Source organism: Saccoglossus kowalevskii, chromosome 1 (genome assembly GCF_978046115.1).
Source record: "Saccoglossus kowalevskii chromosome 1, keSacKowa6.1, whole genome shotgun sequence".
Classification (NCBI taxonomy): domain Eukaryota; kingdom Metazoa; phylum Hemichordata; class Enteropneusta; family Harrimaniidae; genus Saccoglossus; species Saccoglossus kowalevskii.
Genome location: NC_140641.1, coordinates 36,264,910 through 36,289,079, shown reverse-complemented (window position 1 = coordinate 36,289,079; position 24,170 = coordinate 36,264,910). Strand labels below are relative to the sequence as shown.

Sequence of the window (24,170 nt, the reverse complement as noted above, 5' to 3'; positions counted from 1 at the left end):
ACTGATTCACTTCCGTTATAATCCCAAGTAATTGCTGAAACACCGACCAATTTCTCATCTGTTTTAATATCGACAGAGCGAAACACTATCTGACACTAATGTCCGGGTTTAAATGCGATAGGTACACTTATCAATTACCAGTATTTTTCTACTTAAAATTGAAATCGATCATGTTGATCATCACCGCAGTTCAAGTGAATTGTTTTATTCTAATACCGATGCAACATATGATAGATAATATTGATCTAATTGTTGGCAGCAGACTCCTAAAGATGACAACTGTCATTAACGCACCTTAATCAGGGGCAACGTACTTCCACGACACAGCACTGATTACTGTAAAATACTTTGTTTTAGCTGGAATTAATTTTCACTAAAGGGATATTTTTGATGTTTTTTATGGAATTTATTTTCACTGATTTCTGGCGGGTTGGATGCAAAATACAGGAAAAAAGTTATATTTGCTGTATATTTTTTTTCAATAGCGAAAATATCAAAAATTAGTATTTTATGTGTATGTATCATACGATAACGAGTAATCACCCAATGAACACTTCCCAATTACAACTTTAATTACTGATAACCAGTAATTTGACGTGAATGAATGCAAGTTAGTGTAAAGCCAGTCAGTCAGTCAGTCAGTCAGTCAACAACGTCGGGTGAACGTGTGCTTAATCCTGGCAATGCTAAACTTCTAGTCAGAATTACACATTTCATTCGATTTGTCATTCGATTCAAATTGGGTTAATCTTTTTATCAGAAAGGAAGAACTAAGATTCTCTAAATATTGATTAACACACTCAGTAGTGGCGCGCCGCCGCCCAATATTGTTAACATTTACAATAATAATATTAATAATATATTTATTCCAGTATATGACCTTAGGCAATCATACCTATGATACAGTTACTATAAAGATGACAGCGTAACCGAACGGATAAATCAACAAATAATTAAATAAGATAAAACGTGGCATGGTCAAATGTAAATATATAATATGTAGTGTTTATTAATTCAAATAATTTTGTAATTAAGTGGCAATCTCTTCTCTATGTTCAGATACATAATTTACATAAATGTAAATACATAAATTGCTTACTCATATATTAGATTGTTATTGCTGCTTTTGATACACATATTTCTTTTGTTGGAGGTTCATAAAATCCGCAAGGAAAATAATTCGAACGTACGTTTTACGGTGACTGTGGTGCCTTGAAATCTCGTCGATGCGTAGTGACAGAAAGTTGAAAATAATGACAAATATGCAAAACGCACTAATTTTAAAAAAAATAATCAAATTATTTCAAATGTATGTAAGCTTTGAAATAAGCAATGCGCTGTAAGTAATATCAGGTCGTTTAATTTACGTTATTCGCGGGACAGTGGGGCTCATGTGGACGCGGTATCAGGACTTATGTGGGGTGCACTACACAAATATATGTTGTGTATAATCGCATCGTGTACAATGGGTAATAATTGTAAACGTGTAGCGAAAGCTACAACAGCTGTGGTTTGGAATGGTTCTGATTAGTGTCGCGGCTTGAGTTTACACTCATGGCCATTGAAAACTACATTACAAGTGTTCACACGGGGCTGATATTCGGAGTTAAATTGATAGTACCACGACATTTGTTCTCGATTGCCACAATCTGCACAATTTTGGTTCGAGGCTCTATGTCTTTACTAATATCACTGTTTGCAATAATTACGATTTTTATAGCACAATAGAGTACAATATCTGCTGGCATGTCAGATGGAAATATTGCTTGACCAAGACACATATACCGCCAAGCAATTATTGGCGCATATGCACATCGATCAGCAATTGAAAAAAATTTCACCGACTTGTAATAAATCTATTGTTTAAGACAACATTGTTAATTTACTTTGCTTATGTATGTGTTACATGTCAAATCACGATCGTAGTATTATGGGATAGCAATGCACATATGAACGCAAATAAAATACATCTGGACAGGATTGTCCACAATTTTAAGGAGTTGGGCATAATAGGAAATAGGTACATTGTACGGGTATATGTATACTAATACGCAAACTAGTAGAATACGTGCAAATAACAATTGATGAAACTTCGGAACTGAATTTGAATGTATTTTGCTGCTAGGAAACTTCAATCAGACTCATTTCCCCGTTTTACATTTAAATCGACCAGTGTGACGTGGTTTCGATAGTGAGAAATCAGAAACATAATTTTTGATAAATAGACCGACTCCACAAGCCGTGATCAAAAGTTTAGCAGCTGTTACATATATCAGGATTTAATTTTAACATAAAGTTTGAATTACCAGTGCAATTCCATATTCATACTTCAGTTTGTATATGACGTATGAGTCTAGTAGTTTATAGGTTAGTATGCCGCAATAAAAAAACAGTGTGTTACCACATACAGACATGCACTCAACTTGCGTACAAGTGTAATAAAATAAATGCGATTACTTTACGGATATTCAGGGCTATATAGAGGCCGTTATCTTGAATAAGGTTCGAAACCATAAAAAGAGAAAAATGGAAAAACGGGTTTTTCAGATTACTACACATCGGGGAAAATTACCAAACTTTCACAGCCAAACAATACGCTGAGGGTGTCATTGAGCCAATTCCGCGTAAACAAAATGGTATTTGCATGAAGAAATTCCTTGCATACGAACTCCTCATTACACGTAGAACCTTGAACACTTTTTGATTGGCTAATTGGCTCCTTGAATAATATTTTTTTTCATTGTTGAACATTTCCATTTAACACAGAAATATTCAAATTAGTCTGTAATTTCAGGGTAATTGTTTTTGAAAATGGGATGATTTTAGCTAATTTTAGTTGATTAAGAGATACGCCAGACAGGGCGATTATATGGTAAAAATTTATAAACTGGGTGTTAGCAATATTATTATTAATAATAATAATAATAATAATAATATTAATAATAATAATAATAATAATAATAATAATAATAATAATAATAATAATAATAATAATAATAATAATAATTATTATTATTATTATTATTATTATTATTATTATTATTATTATTATTATTATTATTATTATTATTATTATTGTTTTGATATATATTACTTGGATGACGAAAATATGATGTCATGATCTAGTAGTATCTGATTGTGTCTTTAATGTTGGTGTTAACTCGTTAATTGTCTTCCATAGTATGATCAATTAATTTTCAGGGGTTGTTTACGTAACTTTACCTTACACTAAAGATTTTTAAAGACTTCAGCAAAACTGCCCTAAGCTTTAAGCTGTGTCTACACTAGCCGCATGTTGTTTAAATTATGATGGAAGCCATTTAGTTTCATAAAATATTGTATAGCTTTTTTCATAAAACGTAACTTTTTTTAGAAAGTCTGTAATATCTGCCTATGAACAAAATAAAAATAAATAAATGAATAATAATAATGATCTTTAGCAGTTGAATAAAAAGAAATACGCATAGAGGTGTCAATCAGTTAATTAAGGTTAAGGACTGACATTGGGTTAAAAGCAGTTTCAAAGTGGCATTTGGGAAGGTTATATTTCAGATTTACATTTAATTGTTTAACTGTCGTTGTGGAGGGTCATTTTAAAAATGTAAAAATTGTTAAAAACAAACAAAATTAGAGATAAAACAAATCAATGACATAATATAACCATGTTGACGTCGGTTTCCTTGTTTATAATTATAGTATTATATTCAAGTTCCGCACTTCATCACAAATATCCGCATTTTTGCCAAATAGAGACCGTCAAGGTGGAGTTTGCATATAAAACAACACTTCATGTTATCTTTGTTGTTGTTTTTGTGGGTCAGTCTTTGCGATTGTTTAGGTGCTAGACATTCTCTAGATAATACGTGCGGGCATTATTTAGATATTGCCCACCCGCTATGTAAACTTTAAATACCTTGCTTTGGTCTACTAGAAATTTGTAGTCGTAGTAGTCGGTTACAACGTCGACCACCTGCGATATATTCAATATGTACACTTATGCACATTATGGGAAAACAAAACCCGGTACACGTGTACGAATGTATACCAACACAGTTAGTTGAATGTGATTGACAAGTGCAAACACCAGGTGTTGATCACGTAAGTCATATAATGCACTCGTATCGTGCATTAATCACATAATGACCACCACTCGGGCCTTTGCCCTCATCGCGGTCAAATATGTGAACGAGTGCACGCCACTCGTGCGTTATCCTTTACATATTAATACGTCGTCAAGATTGCGCTTTCCGTTGTTTTTACACCTGTTGAGTTATGTCTATTTCGTTTGCTGTTTATGAGGGAAGATTTTCTGTAGCATGATGTTTTATCTGTATCTTTTTCACATCATTTGTGCCGAGAATCCTACTCACTTCAAGGTTAACCTTGTGGTAGTATTCATTCAGATCAACTACCTCTTTCTCCAATCCAATAACTAATACAAATTGGCTTTATACCACCTATGTTCTAGTTTTTCAGCTAGTTTAGGACTAAATTAAATAGAACCTGTATATGTTAATCCGGAAGATTCTGCTCATTATTTTTATAGATTATTTTTAATTGTATTAATACCTTCTGATATATTATTTTTCAAATTGATTGACCAAAAAATATACGTTACTATAGTTACAGTGTCCAAATTGTGATAAAAAAAAGCTGACGCTGCGAACAGGGTTCGAACCTGTGCGGGGAGACCCCATTGGATTTCGAGTCCAACGCCTTAACCACTTGGCCATCACAGCTGATGAAAGCTAATTGCCAATGGATTTACTTTTCGTTCGAAATATTCTGGGTTGCAATAATTACAGTATTTCACTTTTAAATTTGCTATAGGAGTAACAATGGCCGGATTCAGTGTCACATTGAATTATTACTTGACTTCTTGCCACGTCACAAAACAACGTCGCTAATAAATGTTTGGATGCAATACAAATTATTAATTTGCATATTGAGCAATTACAACACAAGTAACTCAGTGTTCGTTTATTTACATTTTTGATTACGTTGTGAAAGTGAACGCCCTGACCACAGTCCTGCTGAGGGACTAATACCCTGACATATGCTGCTGGAGTGCATTTGGTCGTGGCATTACTATAAAACTTTAAATAATAATAATTGTAATTGTAAATTTGACATTTTATCTCACTTTTTGGTGCCCATGCTTTCTCTGCATTGAAATATGATTCATATAAGGTTTTCAATATAGAATGGAGCCATTCTTTATTTTCTGGGTGTGCAAATGAAACAGGCATTTCGGGGGACAGGAAGTGTCTGAAACGGAATGTAATTGTTTCTATAGCATGAACTATATTTTTTATTTCAATGCTCTAAATATACAGAAAGGCGATCAATTTTGCTTCAAGCATGTTTTAGTAAAAATGCAATTTGTTGACCAGGAACGTATTAGTATAAAAAACACTTTGTGTTAGCATTAGCGATATGGTTGATATATGCGCTGATAATAACGTTATTCCTGGGGGCTTCTATGAATATGCGGCAGTAGTTGTAACGATAGAGAGACACGGCGACAATTTTGTTCACATTAGAATTGATTTTTTTCTCGTGTTGAAAAACGACGTCAAATACATGCATTTCGACATCATACATACAATTAAAGACAATTTATTCTAATGTTCTACATATACTCATATGATCCATTGTTCTAGCTGCGTGTTCTTTTCTGTAACTCCACACTTGGTCTTCTGTTCTATGTAGATCTGTAACCAGCAACACGTTTTTGCCAAATGCAAATTAGTATGCATTTTTCATATGAATATTAGTTATAACCACAGTTTCGATTCGTCTACATGTAGATTAGTAATGTGCACACTTGTTACATCACATTAAATTACTCAGTGCTCTCTATAATTCGTACTATTTGTAATTGTACATTGATTTCTCAAAAATATTTTTACTGGCTTACTATCATTTTGGGCCCTATTAAATTCCCAAGGAGTCTGCACTTTTTGTTTTTCAAAAGTACGTTTTGCAATGTGTGATCGGAATTTCAAATTTACCTCAAAGTCTGGTGAAAGACAATTTATAGAGGTGCTAAAAATGTTGTCGATCTTTGGGAAATATAATCACCATGGTAAGAACCGTAACATGGCAGCTAATATGCATATTACCGTGTTTCGTCATTGAAAACAATACTAGGTGTTGATGGTGCTCCTAGAATCATATGGTTTAGTTTATTGTTGACAAAAGAACACTACTCTAGCAAAACATCAAACTATTTAGTAATTTCCAGCTTCATCATTTCAACAAATCATTGACATTTTCAGACCAGCTGCTTTTAAGTTTGCTGTGAGAAATTATGCACAGTTACATCATGCCTTGCCACTTAATAATGAAAGAATTCGCAGCTGCATCCTTGTCACTGATAGGCTGTTCGCGGTATCAATCATTTAACCAATGTACAAACAGTAAGTTGCCACAAGGCTCTTGGATGATTTTAAATTAACTAAATTGGTAGACGCTGTGATCAGAATTCGATCCTGTGCAGGAAGATCAAATTGTATGTCATCGCTTTAACCACTCGGCTATTTCAGCTGACAGCAATATGTGAACAGGTCTTACATTTTTGTGTTGCACAATAGTTTTACAACTTTTCAAGATTCATAAATATAGTTTTGCCAGTTATTAGTAGCTTGCATACATATGTACACTTGTGATGATATTATTTGAGGGTGGAAGCATATAGCTGATTGGTCTATTTGCTAGGTTTAATAAATAGGTACAATAGCCGGGAATCGTGTAAGTAACTTCGCATTGACTTCAATATTATGGTCATGATCAACATCCTCTGGGCAGACAACGAATCGTAATATTGTCCCCACAAATTGTGTTATTATTTATTTAGTAAAAATATCGCTGCGAACAGGGTTCGAACCTGTGTGGGGAGACGCTATTGGATTTCGAGTCCAACGCCGTAACCACTCGTCCATTACAGCAGACACTATTAAGGACCAGGTAATACCAAAGAGGTCGGTGTGAAAGTATTTGATTGGCTGCATGTTAATTGTAACAAAATAACCACGTTCCCACACATGACGTCGTTGCACTTCGTATTACGTAAGTATGTATGATCATGCAGAACTATGTTGAATTTCTATTGAAAGATAAGATCGCGACGAATAAGTGATTATTATATTGACAATTATTGCTTGATTTAATTCAAATTTTAATTTCAAGATAAACGATTAATTTATATTACTACGACAGCTTAAAGTTGAAATTCACACTAGTTAAAACTGTGCCTTTGGTACAGCGTAGTAGAGATCTCCAAATATGGTTGGAGTGGATAAGGCACGACACACGGAAAGTATTGCATGGAGCAGTAACAACGCAAACTAAAAGCGAAGCTACTACTTACAAGAATGTGCCCGATTGGCTCCCCAGTCCTAACAACTAACAGTCAGGCCAATCAGAGAGCCTTGTACATATATTTGACTGACAGTATATATGAAGCAATGCCCTGCTACAGAAGTTACGCTCCCATAAACGACACCAACTTCAAATTTAGTGTTCAGGAAATGTACAGCAAATATGCAAACTAGTTTTGATGACCTATAGGTATCAAACCTAGTCCCGATTCCCACACTTTACAACTCGATTTTTATTAACGATTTACAGCATAAAATTTAATGTCCATACTGTTGATTTCGATCATTTCATAACTACGTAAGGTGTCAAGTTAAAAAGTATTGCACCTTGTTTATTTTTGTATCTCTACACTGGATTTCAGTAGATTTTGTATCACCGCGGTTTTTTTTTTCATATGCATACAATTAACAATCACAATTCCAGTTGGTGTATTATGCAGATTAGTAATTCACATACTGTTTTGGTGTTAATCGCTTTTAAACTTAGAGCTTGGCAAAGTGTCAAGGTTTGGAATTTTAGAGGTGAATGATAGCTCTTTCTCGGCTATTGGAATAGTTCGAATCATGAGGTTAGCATTGGGAGTCAATATCTATAACCCGTACATCATATGGGATTTAGTTTGGATAACTATACAAATGAAGACGTTTGACGAAATACTTCGTCTTCGGTCTCATGATATACAAATAATTCTGACTTAGTGTGGAAGCTATACAAATAATACTACAGAATACAAACCACTTTACTACTAAAAAACACTGAGTCAAATTTGGATAAAATTTTCTTTATTTCAAGTATTTCAAATATTTACTTTGACATTATACATTTATGTTTGACGTATGTTAATAGTTCATGATAGTGTCATCTACAGACCATATTATGAGCCCCGTTGAACGTGTACACCACACCACACCATTACATTATAAAATTCTGTTTGTTTTTTTTAAGTTGGCTGATTTGTCCCCATCACTCGAACGCTCCTAAAATAAATATTGTCACGTGGCAGATTCCGATTTATCACACCATCGTCAACTCATCTAAACTAGGGTTGTGTGTAAGGTCGCACAACACCAGCAAAAAAGGGGAAAATAGCTTATCATTGTCAAATAAAACATTTACATTAAGAAAATGCTGTGTTCAAACTAAGAGAGTCGATATACGAAATATATACCGGTATTACTAATAATCATGTTATCTTCAGAATAAGAAAAGCATTATCATTATACAAGAAACATAAACACGTATTGAAGCCACCGTGTTTTGATAGATCTAGTGCACACAGCTTGCATGACAGCTGGCTAATATTAGCTATTATGGTAAAATATTCAAATTCAAATAAAATCAAAGTAGAGTACAGTTACAAAATGTCAAAAAGAACAATTAATTCTGTTCTCTTTTTGTTTCTTTCTTTAAAAAATACGTAGACACGTGGTCGTGTAGAAGACTACTTTGATTTATCAGTGCACGGATATCTAAGGGCATGGGCAGACAAATATTACAAGCACCGCAAACGCGGTAGTGGAAATCGTAATTTAGGTTAAATGATCTGACATCTGTAGCAGAAACAAGTATAAATCGGAATTATTACAAATTCAAATGTGCGTCTGTTTTAAATGTCAATGAGTCATATATATGTTCATCACATGTAGTCGCAGCTCTCGCGAGAATATGAACACAGTACTGGAAGACAGATGTGCGCACTCCATCGTCGTCTTACTGGAACAATTTACTGTTTGCGGTACCGTATTTAGCTTCCAAGTCTTTGAAGAATTTCCAGGCAACTGCATATACACATCTGTTTTGGGGAAATAGAAAGCGAGGATTAGTAAATATATTATGAATCTCATTCCTTGTGGCTTTGTGACTAGTATTGTATTGTATCAAAAAAAATACCACCAAAAGAAAAAATATATCCAAATATTCTGCTGTTATCTTTCATTTCACTCCAAACTAGTTTTGTACTAAACATACGTGGTCTAGCCAGTGGTTACATATATCAAGCAATTTCGTGCAGAAAACGACACACTATCTATATCTAGTACGCGGATTCATATTTATAGAACTGTAACACTTACTGATTGTAGTTAACATCTTCCAACCAGGCAGCTCTACTTGGACTTGGCCAATGGGGAGTGTGGACCATCCAGCAATCTGGCAACACCCAGTATTCATAACTAGGAATGAGAAAGGAAAACATTATAGTGACGTTTACCATATTGTACAAGGATGTTACTAGATCAAAGTATACATTGTTAACACACATGTTAAAATAACTGCAGCAATGAAATGTCAGTACATGTACTAAAATATGAATATAACTTGCATTCCCACATGTTTATACAATGAAATCAACTTAAAACATGTATATAGATAACCGTCAGATTTCAGTGACATAACTCAGTATTTTTAACATTTAATAATTCTGCATTCTAATAATCGAATTGTGATTCCACTATTCGTTTCCATGATATAGTGATAGACAATTCAAGATCGCTTTTATATGATGAAACTTACCCCATAAGTACGAGAATGTGAATAAACGCAATTTTGTCGTGACCCTGTCCCGAAAATCGCAGAGGAAAGTCAGGAAGAGCTTTGTTCAATAACACCACGTATGGTTCATACCCCTTCTCCCAGATAATCTGAAAAATAATGTGCGCACAAAGAATTAGTTATGCTGTAATTCACGTTAAGAAATTTAGGAATAAACTGAAATCAAAATATATGATTTGTGTGAATTCTAATTAAAAGTTGCATAGACTTACAGGGTATGGCTGGTCCTCTAACATAATCTTGGTATAATTAGATGGTAAATGACCTTGAGGGAAATCCCAGAAGCTGTGGATACGATGAGATACATGATTAGCATATTTACTATTCAATCCTACATTCTTACTACCACAGTTGTTCTGTTCAAATATGTGCTGACTCGCGTTATGACAAGCTGTGTTGCATATGAGACTATCAGTGTCATACACACTCTATGAAAGTATAGCGATATATCACAGTTCAATTTGCATAAATACAAGACTACCTATGTTATTGGTAAAATTTATGTGAGCAATAATTGGAACTTACTGGAAGAGATGTAGATCTTCATTATCCCACAGTCTAATCAATTCAGCCTTGGTACTTGGGATATAACTTACATTCAGTCGGTTTACTTCATATGCAGGTACAACCAAAGCCTGTGAAATCATGAATGATTTAAATGTAAAAAGCTTGCAACTAATGAAATATGTAACACATGGTGTTCTACCACACTTGCCAATTTCTATTATGGTCACAATATTTTGAATTACGGATAACTAACCTTCATTTCCATTCCACCTCCACTTGTCACGAACCACTGAACAATGTCCCTGGAAGCAAATATAATGTATATTATAGTCAAGTGACCCAAATAAAAAAATAAAAATAAACAAATAAACAAATAAATAAATAAATAAATAAATAAATAAATAAATAAATAAATAAATAAATAAATAAATAAATAAATAAATAAATAAATAAATAAATAAATAAATAAATAAATAAATAAATAAATAAATAAATAAATAAATAAATAAATAAATAAATAAATAAATGCCTTGAAACTTACTTTAGCTCTTCATACAACGTAGGCTTATAAAGGAAATCGATTTCACCAATGTATAGGTAGGTTGTATTGACCTCTTCCATGGCAATATTTCTCATGTGATTAAATGGATATTGACCCTATAATGTTTCATGGAAAAAATACTGGTCAGCTATAGAGTTCCGGATACGAAAAAAATCATGTACTTTATTTATTTATGTAGCGAGTAATGTTATAGTATACTGCCCTTTTACGGATTATGAATTTACATATTTATTCATGAATTTACGTAATTTAATTAATGTCACTATGTACTATGGTGTATATCAGGGAAAACAAATCCAGTGAAAAAAATTACCTGTAATTTGCATGAAATTCATGTGTCAATCCAAATTCTGGCTTCAGTGAAAATTAAATCTACATAAGTTTTTTTTGAGAACTCATGACGCAATATGAAAATAACAATGATTCAGACACTATGCTTAAGTACAGCGTGACAGGAAGGCTAATCGTGTTGTGTTAGTTTTGGAGTTACACTTCAATAAAAATAGAAGAATGAAAGTTAAAATAGCTTACCACTTCTCTCTCGACAAATCCCACGTGCACTGCTACGTTGTTACGGTTCTTCAAAATCTGAGACATTTCAAACATGGCGGGAATAAGTTGAACTTGGGTGTCCGTGGCATAAACAGCAACACTGATGGGGCCTGTCAATAACAACATTAGGTTTGTTCAAGGCGTGAGTGTAAAATATAATAATTAGAACGCATTATTTCAACTTGTCATTCAAATATATATAAATTTTAAAATCAAGATCAAAAATAAAAATGATTTCGGGTTACAAATAAAAAAAAATCATCGAATTGACCCCCCCCCCATATCAATAACGTATATGGCTTCACGAAAATGGGCTAAGGCATTACATCATATATTATTCTGACGTCATTAAGCACGCGTATTTAACTTACCGGTCCAGTATGTGGCAATTCTTTCTAGCATTTGATAAAAACGATCGAACGTAGATTGGAGCGAGAGGGTAATTTCGATCGGAGGAGAATCTTTTTCAGTCTGTGAGAAAAAAAGTATTGTATTGGTTGATTTTCCGTCATTGGGCTGACGTTAATAAGAAGTAGAAATAAAAATAAAATAATAATATATGACATTTGAGTTAATGTCACCGAGCAATATTTCGAAATAATTCGGTTGGCGCTCAGTTTATGATTTCAATGTTTAATATCATAATAGCACGAATGTATTTTACATTATATTCATGAAGACAAAATAAATAAAACTACATATTATATCTAATTCGACAAAGTAGTATTACTTACCGGTATATTTCCTATGAAATATGTATGAGTTCTCAGAATCATGGTTTCTCTCATAAAGAAGACGGAACAATCCAGCTCGCCATTACGGAACTAATGAAATAAACAGAAAGAAATAATTCATTTTAATGAACTGGGGGAGTAATAAAATCATAAAAATGACCAACTTGCAAAGACGATAGTTGTTTTATTTTCGTTGTTATGTGTTTATTCGTGTTAATATTTATATTATGTCTGAAACTTAAATAACATTTTTTTCCAAAATCGATCTGTTTATTTGCTCTCACAAATTGTTGAAGGGGGCTAAAAACGTTATATTGTATGTGGTTAACTCAGGTCATTTAACCTATCGTCATAGCGATCTGAATATATTACTTGATTTAATTAATAGTTTAAAACCAGAAAACACAAAGTGTGCGATTGAAAGTCAATGAACTTACCAACTTTACAATCTTCTCTGGTCTGGCAATATTAATTCCACATCCAATGATTTTATGACGAAATAGATTACCGTCGTAATCCAACAAACTGAAATATTGATTCCTAAATGATTGGTGATAATCGATATTTAGCCATGGATCATTGCCAAAAGATTCGGGCGATTGGAAAGATAACATATTTCCCATCTGAAGATAACAGTCCTGAAAGAGAGTAAACACGTGATAAGTGTGATGTGTTTATGAGATTCTCAAGAAAGTCAGGTGGATGGCCATCTTCTTGTCGTGTATTACAAGGACAGTCCATCTAGGGGAAACACGGTTGAAAACAAATAACTTAGGGTGTACACAATTTAATATAATGACCTCATCTTAATATTAATAGTGCGCTACTGGGTATACATGTACTAGTATTTGTCATGATTTGCAATAAATATAACACTGAATATGAATATTTGTCTATTCACAGTGTAGTCTTGCGTGTTCATAGATAACCATTCATATCCAACTTACCATCGATGAATTAGTGAAGTCCAAGTTATAGTTACATGGAAGAAGAAATAATGCATCTGGATTTGTTGTTGACAGTGACGTGATCGTCTGGAAAGCAAAATATAGAGATTATCGTCCTGCTATTGGCCTATCAAAATCACGTGACCAAAACACACCGAAAAAACATATATCCGAACAGCTTCTTCATGTATTATAAAAGTACTGACATATGATTAACATTGATTGATTCTGACGAAATGCAATGTAATATTAAAGTACAAAGCATTCAGGAACCAAACGCTATACAAAGTCTGGCAAGCGTACGTACGTATGTATAGCACTGTCTAATTACATTTACTTATTAACACGAAGTAAAGTGCGCAGTGACCGCTGTAGCGTGAAGGAAGTCGGGAAACAGGACAGAAGGGCAGGGAAACACAAACTAAGGGTAATAAAAGTATTATCGCTGCGAACAGGGTTCGAACCTGTGCGGGGAGACCCCATTGGATTTCGAGTCCAACGCCTTAACCACTCGGCCATCGCAGCTGACAGCATAATACGCGGTATTTTATAACCTTTGAAGCGTGTATCACGTGGTATAATGTATGCGTGCCTATTGTATATATTGTGTCACGCGGATCAGTTAGGTTTCCATGGTAATTTTCATTCCGTTTGTTTCACGCTAACATTTAGGTAATTTTGTTAATAACAATAAGACTTTCTGTTCATAGTGGAGATCGTTTTTTTTTATTTGTACACGGGATGAAGTAAAGTAGATCGTATTAAATTGAAAGTAATCTTTAGAGTCCATAAGCAGTCTGTGTTAAATTAAATTGAGCCTGGAATCGCCACGATGGTGGAAAGAGAAAAAAAATAATAAAAGTGCCGTATTCAACACTGTGTTTATTGCCTTCGACTAATACGTTGCATCGCTTCGTCATGCCATGCTGATGAAAACGACCAGTGACGAAAACATTGAACTACCCGGCCCAAATTGCACCAAAATTGAGTGATAACATTTTGACACGTCATGCTCTGTTCTTATTATACTGATGCATTAAAATGACAAACGGCAACATAAAATGTTGGGGAGATTTCAGGCGTAGTGTATTGAAGGCGACAGTCGTCGGCGGGTGTCGTGTAATGCACAGGCAACGATATATTGTAGGCGACAACGTGATGCCGTGGCAGAGACCGCTTGCAGCTCGACGAGAACGACAATTCAAAACAGAAACGCACGAAACTGGCACAAATAAGTCGAAATATCAATGCTTGCACAGCGATCATTGCGCAGCTGTCACCACCAAGACACCCGGAAGTAACTACAACACTGCAGTGACCTTTAACCGGTAAACGAAAGCGAGTCGACGCGCCTTGTCGTAGTCTCCCGGATGGAATAGTGCACATTTGAAACAACAGAATCTCAACGAAATGTTTCATACTGTCCCGCGCTAATTTGTTTTGGCAACCCTGACAGATCAGATGGTACCATCTCATTAGATTTTATACTATGAATGCAGTCGTAAGACAAAGGGATAATTTCGTGTACTATAAGTTATTGGGGACATCGGAATAGTGAAAATAATACGGCCCCATATAATAAAACTAAAAATATATAATATACAACTATATTTTTTTTTACCGTGTGGAGTTTGCTGTTATGGTCTGTAATATCGTAGTTATCACTTCCAAGACCAATTTTATCTAAGACGTCCTGAAGATTTAACTCCATGACGTAATTCATGTCCAATAGCAACAAGTTAGTGTTCATGTCTTCAGGCCGGTAGCTCAGACCCACCACGCCCACAGCTTGCCCAGGAGCGAAGTTATTGAATTGCGACCAAATTTCTGCCGGATCGCTGAGGAATATTACGTTCCAATCGATGTACATCAACTATAAAATTAAAATTAATTGTAGTTTCATGGAGCAATTATGCAATCAGCTGACATTCACTTATATACTGTGGATGACATATGACACTTTATGACTATGACACATGATGAACTTTATGCAGTTCATTCTCATACTCGACTGAGTCAAACGGTTGATGCTGAATGCAACCATTACATATTCATTCTGTATTATTCACTCTATTTCGATATACTGAAGAGTTTTGGTTCTTACCCTCGGTATCCGAGTAGCGGGCGATTTCATCAGCTCCAGAAACTCCGTGTTGTAATACGTTGAACAATTGACTGCAATTAACATAAACATCAAATCAATGCCAAATCTACTCCAGTGTGTATGATAACTTAATTATTTTAAACATCCAACATTTTACGCATTATTTTCTGCCGGTTAATTAATTGTCACCTAGCACATATGAACTCATCAGTTCGCCGACAACAAAGGTGCGATCATAGTCTAAATCAAATACCGAATATTATTACGTGAGACATTTTATAATTTTGCACGTTTTATTTCATTCGATTTACGTATAGTTGGGAATTATTTCGAAGTCGATATTTTGTTATTTAATTTTAAATATTATTCATAAACAAAATGCTGTCACATATGACGATTTATTTATACCTATTTTTTAGGCTGCAATTTTGTCAAAATTTCAAATAAGCAAGTCATTCGTTGTCACATGTGACATCCGGTTCATTAATGAAGTTTTTTGTTCAGTATAATATCACAGTTCATGTATATAATTAGTCTCAGACAATTATGAGAAAAGATGCAACAGACGTCATAAATAATTCACTCCTGAATCAAGAAACTTCCATCACGAGTTCACGTTACGTTCAGACCGACAGACAAGAACAATACAATTTTTTTAAATGTAATAATGAATCCGTGGCGGTAATCCAATATTCCTGTTAATCTAAACCATGGGAATATAGTATTAACTGTTCATAATTCAAACAGATTATTTGTGCGTAAAAATTCAATATTTATTGCTTAATTTCATGTAGCAGTCGGATTAATTAAATTATGCCGGTCCGAGTCGTCGCGGTATGTGCCTGTGAATGACCCGAAGAGACAAAACCCGCGATTTTCGACCGAACTGAGCAAAGGCGGCCATACAACTGCCAAGTACCACGTATTACTCGTACAATACGTCGTCCATGTATACAGACATTGATTGATCTTTGACACAACATGATTGAAATATTGTTTGTCTTCAATTTTCTGTTAGTTCAGAATTCTGCCTCTGAGCATTAAGCGGATTATGTTGTTCACACCGCGTGTAGCGGAGGCAACAGCTGTGTCAATGGTTACACATCAAATCAGGGCAGGATACCTAATCATACAGTGCGATGTACTAAATAATATTACAGTCTACAAAATTGCACAATGAGTGATGTATACATCGTGAACTTACATGATGTATAACACGGCCAAGAAATTCCGTGTGTTATATGCCAGGTTTAGCTACAAACTGACTCTTATTTTTCATTATTCCGGTAAATTTGATAACCTCGCTGTAGTTTGATTTATCATAGAATTTGGTTTAAATTAGATGTTCTTTTAGAATTATAATAGAATACTATCAAAATAGTCCCCGGTTTAGCCTACCGTATACTTGACAGCGCCCCCAACGTGTAAATTAAAAATGAATGACATTATAATGCGATACTAGTAACTCAATTTATTTTGTAACGTTTGTCTAACACTGAGAACGAGGTGGAATATGACGTCACAACTTACCACCTGGAACATTCCATGTTTTGTAGAGGGTACGAAGCATGTAACCCGTTCGTTCTTGGTCAACGATGTAGTGGAAATGTAATCGTGTTGTCCGGTAGAAAAACAGTGATTTTAACGTCGTCGTCAAATTCCTCGATAGGTCTTTGAAAGGAATGTTAATTAGTAAGTGTATATCCTAAAGCAAAAAAAATTGAAAGCCGATTGTCAGGATAATGCACAAACAAATATGAAATTGTGGAGACTCATGCACGTTGGTGGCCAATATACAGATTAGCGTTGCAACAAATCAACACTCTACGACATTTCTAAAACTCAAGTTCAATTAAAAATAAATTTAGAAGTAAAACATATGTAATTTCTAGTAGATCCCCAATTTTCTACGAATTTCAGGTTTGTACTGAAACCACAAAATGAAAACAAAATGTCATACGCATATAGCGAAAATAACCGGGAAGGTAGAGTTCTGAAATATTCAACAACAACAAATTCTTCCGATCGAACATATTCATATTTTTGCATTTCTGTGTAAAATAATGGCACAATTGAGAAAATATCCCCATTGCCTCCATTATTCACGGTCAAGACCAGTAAATAACACTGGAACACCAAACTGACGTCACACTTACGTCACATCCGTGGAATCCACTTCCGCCACTCACAGCCCTCGTCTGTGTCACGATGAGATCCTCTTGCCTGACAGCTGGTAATAACAAAAAATCAAATAAATAAGATTTTTTCTATAGAAATGGATTTTCGCCGCTATTTACAGAAAATGTTAATACTCTGTGTATAACTTAGATATTTGTTGACATAAAGTTTATATTGCGCCATAATCATGGCATGAAATGAAGTACTGTTACAGTAATGAAAGCGTGATTTGGGTGACCTTTACACTGATTCATTTCCGGATGAATTCCTGGTTCGAATAGGTCTAGTATTTTTTCGCGCAAATCAATCCTACGCGAGAACATTGTAATTTACAGCGTTTTATAACATCGAATTAGTTAAATTTGTATGAATATTTCATGTATTCAATATAATAGATTTCTATGTAGCACGTATATATATATATATATATATATATATTGTGTTAACATGTATGGTGTATATAAAATCTAACTGGTCGGTTGATATAAATCGTTAATATTTCCAATGAATATATACTATAATGAGATGACCAATATAGTGTGCGATAATTGTATTCGTGTCAAACTTCCGCTATCGCCAAGGTAAACGAACGCAACGACACCACATAAAATAGAGAAAACATCGAACTACTTACCGCTAAAAACGTAGAAAAGTAAAATAAGTTGAGTGGCAAATGTGGCTGTGAAGATGATGGGCCGAATTTGGTTGGCTCTCATGTTCAACACCCCCGGCGGCAACCTGAAGTTGAAGTTAAATTTTGTGGCCATCGTGATGGAAAGCACAGAGCCGACTGCGACAAACCACTGAACCAACACGTATATGCTGACGTCAGGTCGGATTGTCATTCACTAGTCGGGCACCAGATGCGCCACCGGTAACCTCTGACCTCGTGACGTATTCGCAACTTAATATACTCTTGGAGAGAATCGTTCGCACTTCATTAGTGACTTTCTTTCGTAATTGTCCATTGCACTATTCGGTGAAAGGTGTCAGGCTGTGACGTAGACTGGCGAGAGTCCCGGGAACCATGTTTTCACACCTCTTACAAAATTACCGATCATTGCACACGCCTTTTCATCACGACCAAATTGTAAAAGTATTCATTTCAAATTCAGTTATTTTTTATGAACAAATGTGTAATTATATTGACATTTTTAATATACATATATAAATTATATTGTTTATCAGTATGATTTTTTAAGGGGAAATTCAATCAACCATTCACACTGCTTGGCATTTAGGTGTCAGATGTTCTGTTGAAATAACAACGCATGAGCCACGTTGACATATTATTACGAAAATCAGTATTATGTTTTGAGACGTACACACGCTGATTAGTTACAAACCGTTACCGAAGCACTATAATGCCCCCTCCAACTCCACTGCCATCTTAGGGGACCATAATATCGTTTAATGTTCATAATGTTTAAATCTTATATGACGTGATTTTTAACATGTTGACCGGATATTTAGCTTAAACAGGATTGTCATTTCACGTTCCACCACATTTGTTTTGTTTTCAACGTGATTTGAACAACACTCACGGATATGCTTCCTCGCAGTCGTTACAAAAGTTATTCCATTTACAAGACTCTATCGGGACATGAACACAGACATTCTTCCGCGCCCAATTTCCATATATATTGTTTCGCGATCATTTGCAGAACGTATTACCGTCCCTTGGACATGCGCCATTGGAGTGCACTATACGACACATCGAACAACGTCATCAATATTGTGCGGACAGCTGTTACGCACAACAATGAATACGCCTTTAGATTGCATTATTTATCAACCACAAAGACGCCAATTCAGCCAATTAAAATAACATCCAGTTTGCGCAATTCGCAGGAGTACTGATTACGTTTCCACGTGTCACCAGCGAATCCTTTGACGGGTATAGTTTCTTCTCAGGACAGTCGTGGTGACCAAAATGTGCAGGGAATCGTTTACCAAAAATCACTGAAAATCCACTATATCAATTGCCATAATATTGCCCACATGAAAGAGCGGTATTTGCTATCGTTATATTAAGGTAGAAAATAAAATAAAAACGGAATTCAAAACACCTGTTGCATATAACGTAACATTGAATATATACACATGGAGAGGAGATGTGACATCACTTGTAGTGGTCATTTCCAGAATTACATTTATTCTCCTCACCAACGCAAACAACATTGTAATTGAAGGATATGTTCGTGCCTAAAATACTCTTGCACTGAAACTACAATATTGATATTTCTTACGAAAACAAAAATAAGTGGTTTTTAAACAATAATGAAACAAATCAGAACTACTTTCCCTGTTTTGTATAATATATTTATATTAATATGTGAGCTGTTTTATGGCCACAACCTTGCATTTCCGGGCCACCGTAGTAGCAGACGACACCTTTGGCAACATCTGCAAGCGCTTGTTTTGTCAACTGCTCATTTTTCACGTTAACCCAAATGAACCAATACCCCATTAATCTGACGAATATCCATAGTTTCCATGGTAACAGCTTTTGTATGTGTCTTTTTGATCCCAGCAGCCTTTTGCATGATAAGAACAAATATCTGTCCATCAAAAGTAGGTTTACAAAAACATAATTTATGACATGACTCTCGGGTATTTGATATCAGTGAATTTGATTTGATTCAAAACCTTTTCATAGTCACGAACGACCATTACATGCAGTAGAGCGCCACTATGTGGTCAAGTGAACGACAAACAAAATCATTTCATGCATTATCACTCGGATACAAGATGAATGAAGTTCTAAACGATTTTTTTTCTTTTCACTCGAAGTTCGGTTAACTGTTAAATTAAAATTCGAATTACTAAATGTGGACGTTCAAGAAAAACAAAAATGTATATTACCCGTAACACCCGTAAAATCTGTTAATTGAACATCGAGTTACAATTTTGGCGTGGTTTCGGGAAAGTGGGCGTGGTCTCTAAAATATGGGCGTGGTCGATGTCCGTAACTCGAACAGCTCAGCATCTCTGCGAAGACACTTCTATCTTCGATAACATTGTTTTATTTGTGACTAATAAACTGGAGTGTGTTGGTTACATCATGATGGTGGTAATTGAAAAACAAGTTATTCCTCAAGGAACACGTTACTTAATTAGGTAATCACTTAGGCCACTCGATGAAAAAAATAGAACTTCAGAGCTAGAAAATTAGATGATTTTTCAGTCAAATTTTGAAAGATACATTCAAACGAACATTTTTAAGTACATTATGGTTGGTCAATTCCATGTCTATGTATGATTCTTTCACACTGACCAAGTACATATATGTAAATGTTGAGGGTGGTGAACATTATGGTTTGTCAATTCCATGTCTATGTATGATTCTTTCACACTGACCAAGTACATATATGTAAATGTTGAGGGTGGTGAACATTATGGTTTGTCAATTCCATGTCTATGTATGATTCTTTCACACTGACCAAGTACATATATGTAAATGTTGAGAATGGTGAACATTATGGTTGGTCAATTCCATGGTTATGTATGATGATTATTTCACACTGACCAAGTACATATATGTAAATGTTGGGGATGGCGAACATTATGGTTGGTCAATTCCATGTCTATGTATGATTCTTTCACACTGACCAAGTACATATATGTAAATGTTGAGGATGGCGAACATTATGGTTGGTCAATTCCATGTCTATGTATGATTCTTTCACACAATATGTATATGCAAATAATGAGATTAGTTAAAGCGCGGTGGTCGTCGGGCAGCGCGTGTTCGAATTTCATGTATAAATAAACAATGTATTTTACATGCGTTGTATACGTCGCTATGAGTCCCATATCGAACAGGACGCGGCACGGCGAATGCCGCCCTTTAATATTACTATGGTTGGCCAAAGTAACATGTACTTTGAACATTATTGAATGCTTTAATTTCGTAACACATAAGCCGAAGAAAACAAAGAAATGTTGCAGCAGTGAACATTTTGAAGCCCACGAGTTTCGTTCTCACCGTGACGTGTGCCGTCAAATCATCAAATTGGGCAAACATCGGGGAAAATAATCATTTTACAGTAATGCAACCATTAATAGCTTGCCCATGTACAAAAAATCCGTTTGAGACCTGGAGTGATTACTTGACATATATGGGAAACCGATTGATTTGGGAGATTTGCTAAATCCCAAATGACAGACAATGTAACCGAACAAAATAATTTGCTTCGAGCGCTATGTAAACTTTGGCTGGTTCCCGCCTCAAGTGTCATGGCGTACCAAGCCACAAGAGGCCGGTAACTAGTAACGGTTCCGGCATTCTGATTGGTACATCACTTTCTCGTTGCTTGTTCCATTTCCCTTAGTTACCTGACGTCAGCGCTTACGCTCGTGGCCGTTCAGGGGTTTCCTTTTGCTTTTCGAAAGTTGGGCGAATAAAAAGAATTGTTTCTTTTGTTATAAATTAGCACAGAACATATCAAATCTGTAAATCTAAGCAGGCAGTATGTATGAGCATGGCTTTATTGTAGCATTACAGACACGTTTACGCAAAACGGAACTTGGAATGTTTTCAAATTACGTCACCCAGTCGCGTTCCTTCCGGCCTGAAAACCGGCCCAAATGGAACAATATGGCGATTACTAGTTACCTGCGTCCTACCTGCCATTCGCAAAGAACGCCGGGAACCAGCGAATATGTAAACTAGTATGTCACAAAGCCACCGTTGCGGGCACTGCTCATACAAAAAAGGACAATAAAACAATTATTGCAACTAAGGGATATATTAAAATTTTCATACACGCCGAAGCTCACAGCTAATAATTGTTTTAAATTAGGAAGTTGTCAAAACCGTGTTATGGTTTGAAAGTTTGTGGTCTCAACAGAATCGTAACAGAACTGTACGAAAACAGATTTATTCTATTTTCAACCTGGGGGTCCCTAGTATAAACCTACCAGCGGGTATGCGAGGTACCCAAGAAGTCTATATAAGTTGTTACAGTTGACGCGGTCTTGTCAGCTGCCCGCGCCACAAACTAAAGTGAAATATCGTCGTAGTTTTTAGCATCTGTATATTGTCGCAGTAATCGAGTTTCTAAGTTTCTGTACTTGCTCTGTACTAGTGTGGTTTTCCTACGTGTGTGATTTGTAAATTGAGGGGTGTATTATCCTGGGGGTCACTAGTAGAAACCTACCAGTGGGTATGTGAGGCACCCACGAAATTTATAAAGTGCGTTTTAATTTCTTGAGAATTTGTTTCAAGGAATGGGTTTTTCCTGAGAATTTGTTTCAAGCGGTGGGTTTTTTGAGGAATTTTGCATCCCAGGCCGTGATTTTCACTTAAAGCGGGAGGGTCGTCACCTACGCACGCGCGGGAATTGAGTCCCAGGCGACAAGAACAACACCCGCTAAAGACGCAAAGGCTCATGGATAGACGCTTGTTTGTAAACAATGACACGCTTTCGCTGAACTGTGCGTAAGATCACGTGACCCGACTGAGCTTGCGCGTAGAGGCGGGGACCAGCCAATGACACGCTATGGCCATCTGACGCATGCGCAGGTGACGACTCCCCCGCTTTATAGTTGGAGCCTCGCATATCTGTATATAAATAATAAAAGTGTTCCCGATGTTATCGAGGTTTAATACGGTGATCGTATCGACCGACGCCTAGCGGATGTGTATGCATTACGGTACTTCCTTCTATTATTATAAAACTTTCCCTTCTTGTAATTATAATTTAACGAGAGAAGACAGCCCGCGCGTTGCGCGCTTTGTGAACGTTTACGCGTTCAGTGGTAGGATTACATTTCCAACTTGTGCTGACAGCGCTCCTACATAAATAGATAGGTAAAACGTTTGGCGTTTTACGGACGGACGCGTAACTTAGTATATTGTCATCACTCATATTTTAGTATGCTGATTAGAGGAGAGCCGGTCACGCGGCGTTGAATAAAATCACAAGATATCAATCAGTTTATGCAAATCACGCCGAGTGTTAAGCACGTTGAGCTTGCCGAGGTTTCAAGTTTTGGAATTCGAGGAGTCAGTACCCATAATGCCCTAGGTAGGATTCGTTTAGGGCACAGTCCTGTGGTTAGAGTAGCTATTCTCAAAGATGGAGCTACGTCACGATCCTCCCCCCCAAATGTTGACAGATATTATTCACATCTAGTGAGCATCATGTAAATGAAACTCCACCTTCAGCTATTCCCTATACAATGGAGGTAAAAATATATTTTCATTTGTATGCCTATACTGGTATTTATGGTCTTGAATAGCAATTACACCAGATAGAACCAGCCTAACATTTATTAATTAGTTCTGGAGAACATTATAGCAATCTGACATCTTTGCGTTTTTTTTTTTATACAATCAACTGTTCAAAAAAAAACAACAGTGTCTGTGTAAATCACATCAACCAATCCACTCCCGATACTGTAAAATATTTTAATTTCGCTTGGAATTAATTTTATCTGAAAGAATGATTCATTGAAACTAAAATCTAGCGAATATACCTTTTTTCCTATGTTTTACATTCAACTCATCAACTTGAAAATCAGCGAAAATAAATTCTATACAAAACACCCAAAAAGTTATTCAGTGAAAATTAATTGCAGCTAAAATAAAGTATTTCACAGTAGTCGCAAGCCATTCTAATCAATTACCAGACACAAATTGGGGAGAA

At 35.5% G+C, this 24,170-nt stretch overlaps 1 protein-coding gene and 2 non-coding genes across 3 annotated transcripts; all 3 read right to left on the bottom strand.

Annotated features, from left to right (window-relative positions):
• Window positions 1-4,657: 4,657 nt before the first annotated feature.
• On the bottom strand, window positions 4,658-4,739 carry TRNAS-CGA (transfer RNA serine (anticodon CGA)). Its single transcript has one exon. It is a non-coding gene; the product is annotated as a tRNA-Ser (tRNA).
• Window positions 4,740-8,774: 4,035 nt separating this feature from the next.
• LOC100376446 (xylosyl- and glucuronyltransferase LARGE2s-like) lies at window positions 8,775-18,333 on the bottom strand. The gene is made up of 17 exons (XM_002740908.4): window positions 18,152-18,333; window positions 17,496-17,569; window positions 16,870-17,044; window positions 15,340-15,410; window positions 14,857-15,108; window positions 13,236-13,322; window positions 12,726-12,926; window positions 12,289-12,378; window positions 11,926-12,025; window positions 11,534-11,664; window positions 10,982-11,097; window positions 10,694-10,742; window positions 10,459-10,568; window positions 10,146-10,218; window positions 9,895-10,022; window positions 9,456-9,554; window positions 8,775-9,175 (listed from the first exon to the last, which is right to left on the bottom strand). The coding sequence occupies exons 1-17, from the start codon at window positions 18,282-18,284 to the stop codon at window positions 9,094-9,096; spliced, it is 1,971 nt and encodes a 656-aa protein (XP_002740954.3). The 5' UTR covers window positions 18,285-18,333; the 3' UTR covers window positions 8,775-9,093.
• TRNAS-CGA (transfer RNA serine (anticodon CGA)) lies at window positions 13,679-13,760 on the bottom strand. Its single transcript has one exon. It is a non-coding gene; the product is annotated as a tRNA-Ser (tRNA).
• Window positions 18,334-24,170: the final 5,837 nt, after the last annotated feature.

Excerpts from the sequence above, each read along its gene's own strand:
- LOC100376446 (XM_002740908.4), bottom strand. The coding sequence starts at position 18,284 with ATGGCCACAAAATTTAACTTCAACTTCAGGTTGCCGCCGGGGGTGTTG. Across the intron at positions 13,323-14,856 it reads ATAACAGCAAACTCCACACG|ACGATCACGTCACTGTCAAC; the intron begins GTAAAAAAAAAT and ends TTTGCTTTCCAG. Across the intron at positions 9,176-9,455 it reads GAAGATGTTAACTACAATCA|ATGTGTATATGCAGTTGCCT; the intron begins GTAAGTGTTACA and ends TCCCCAAAACAG.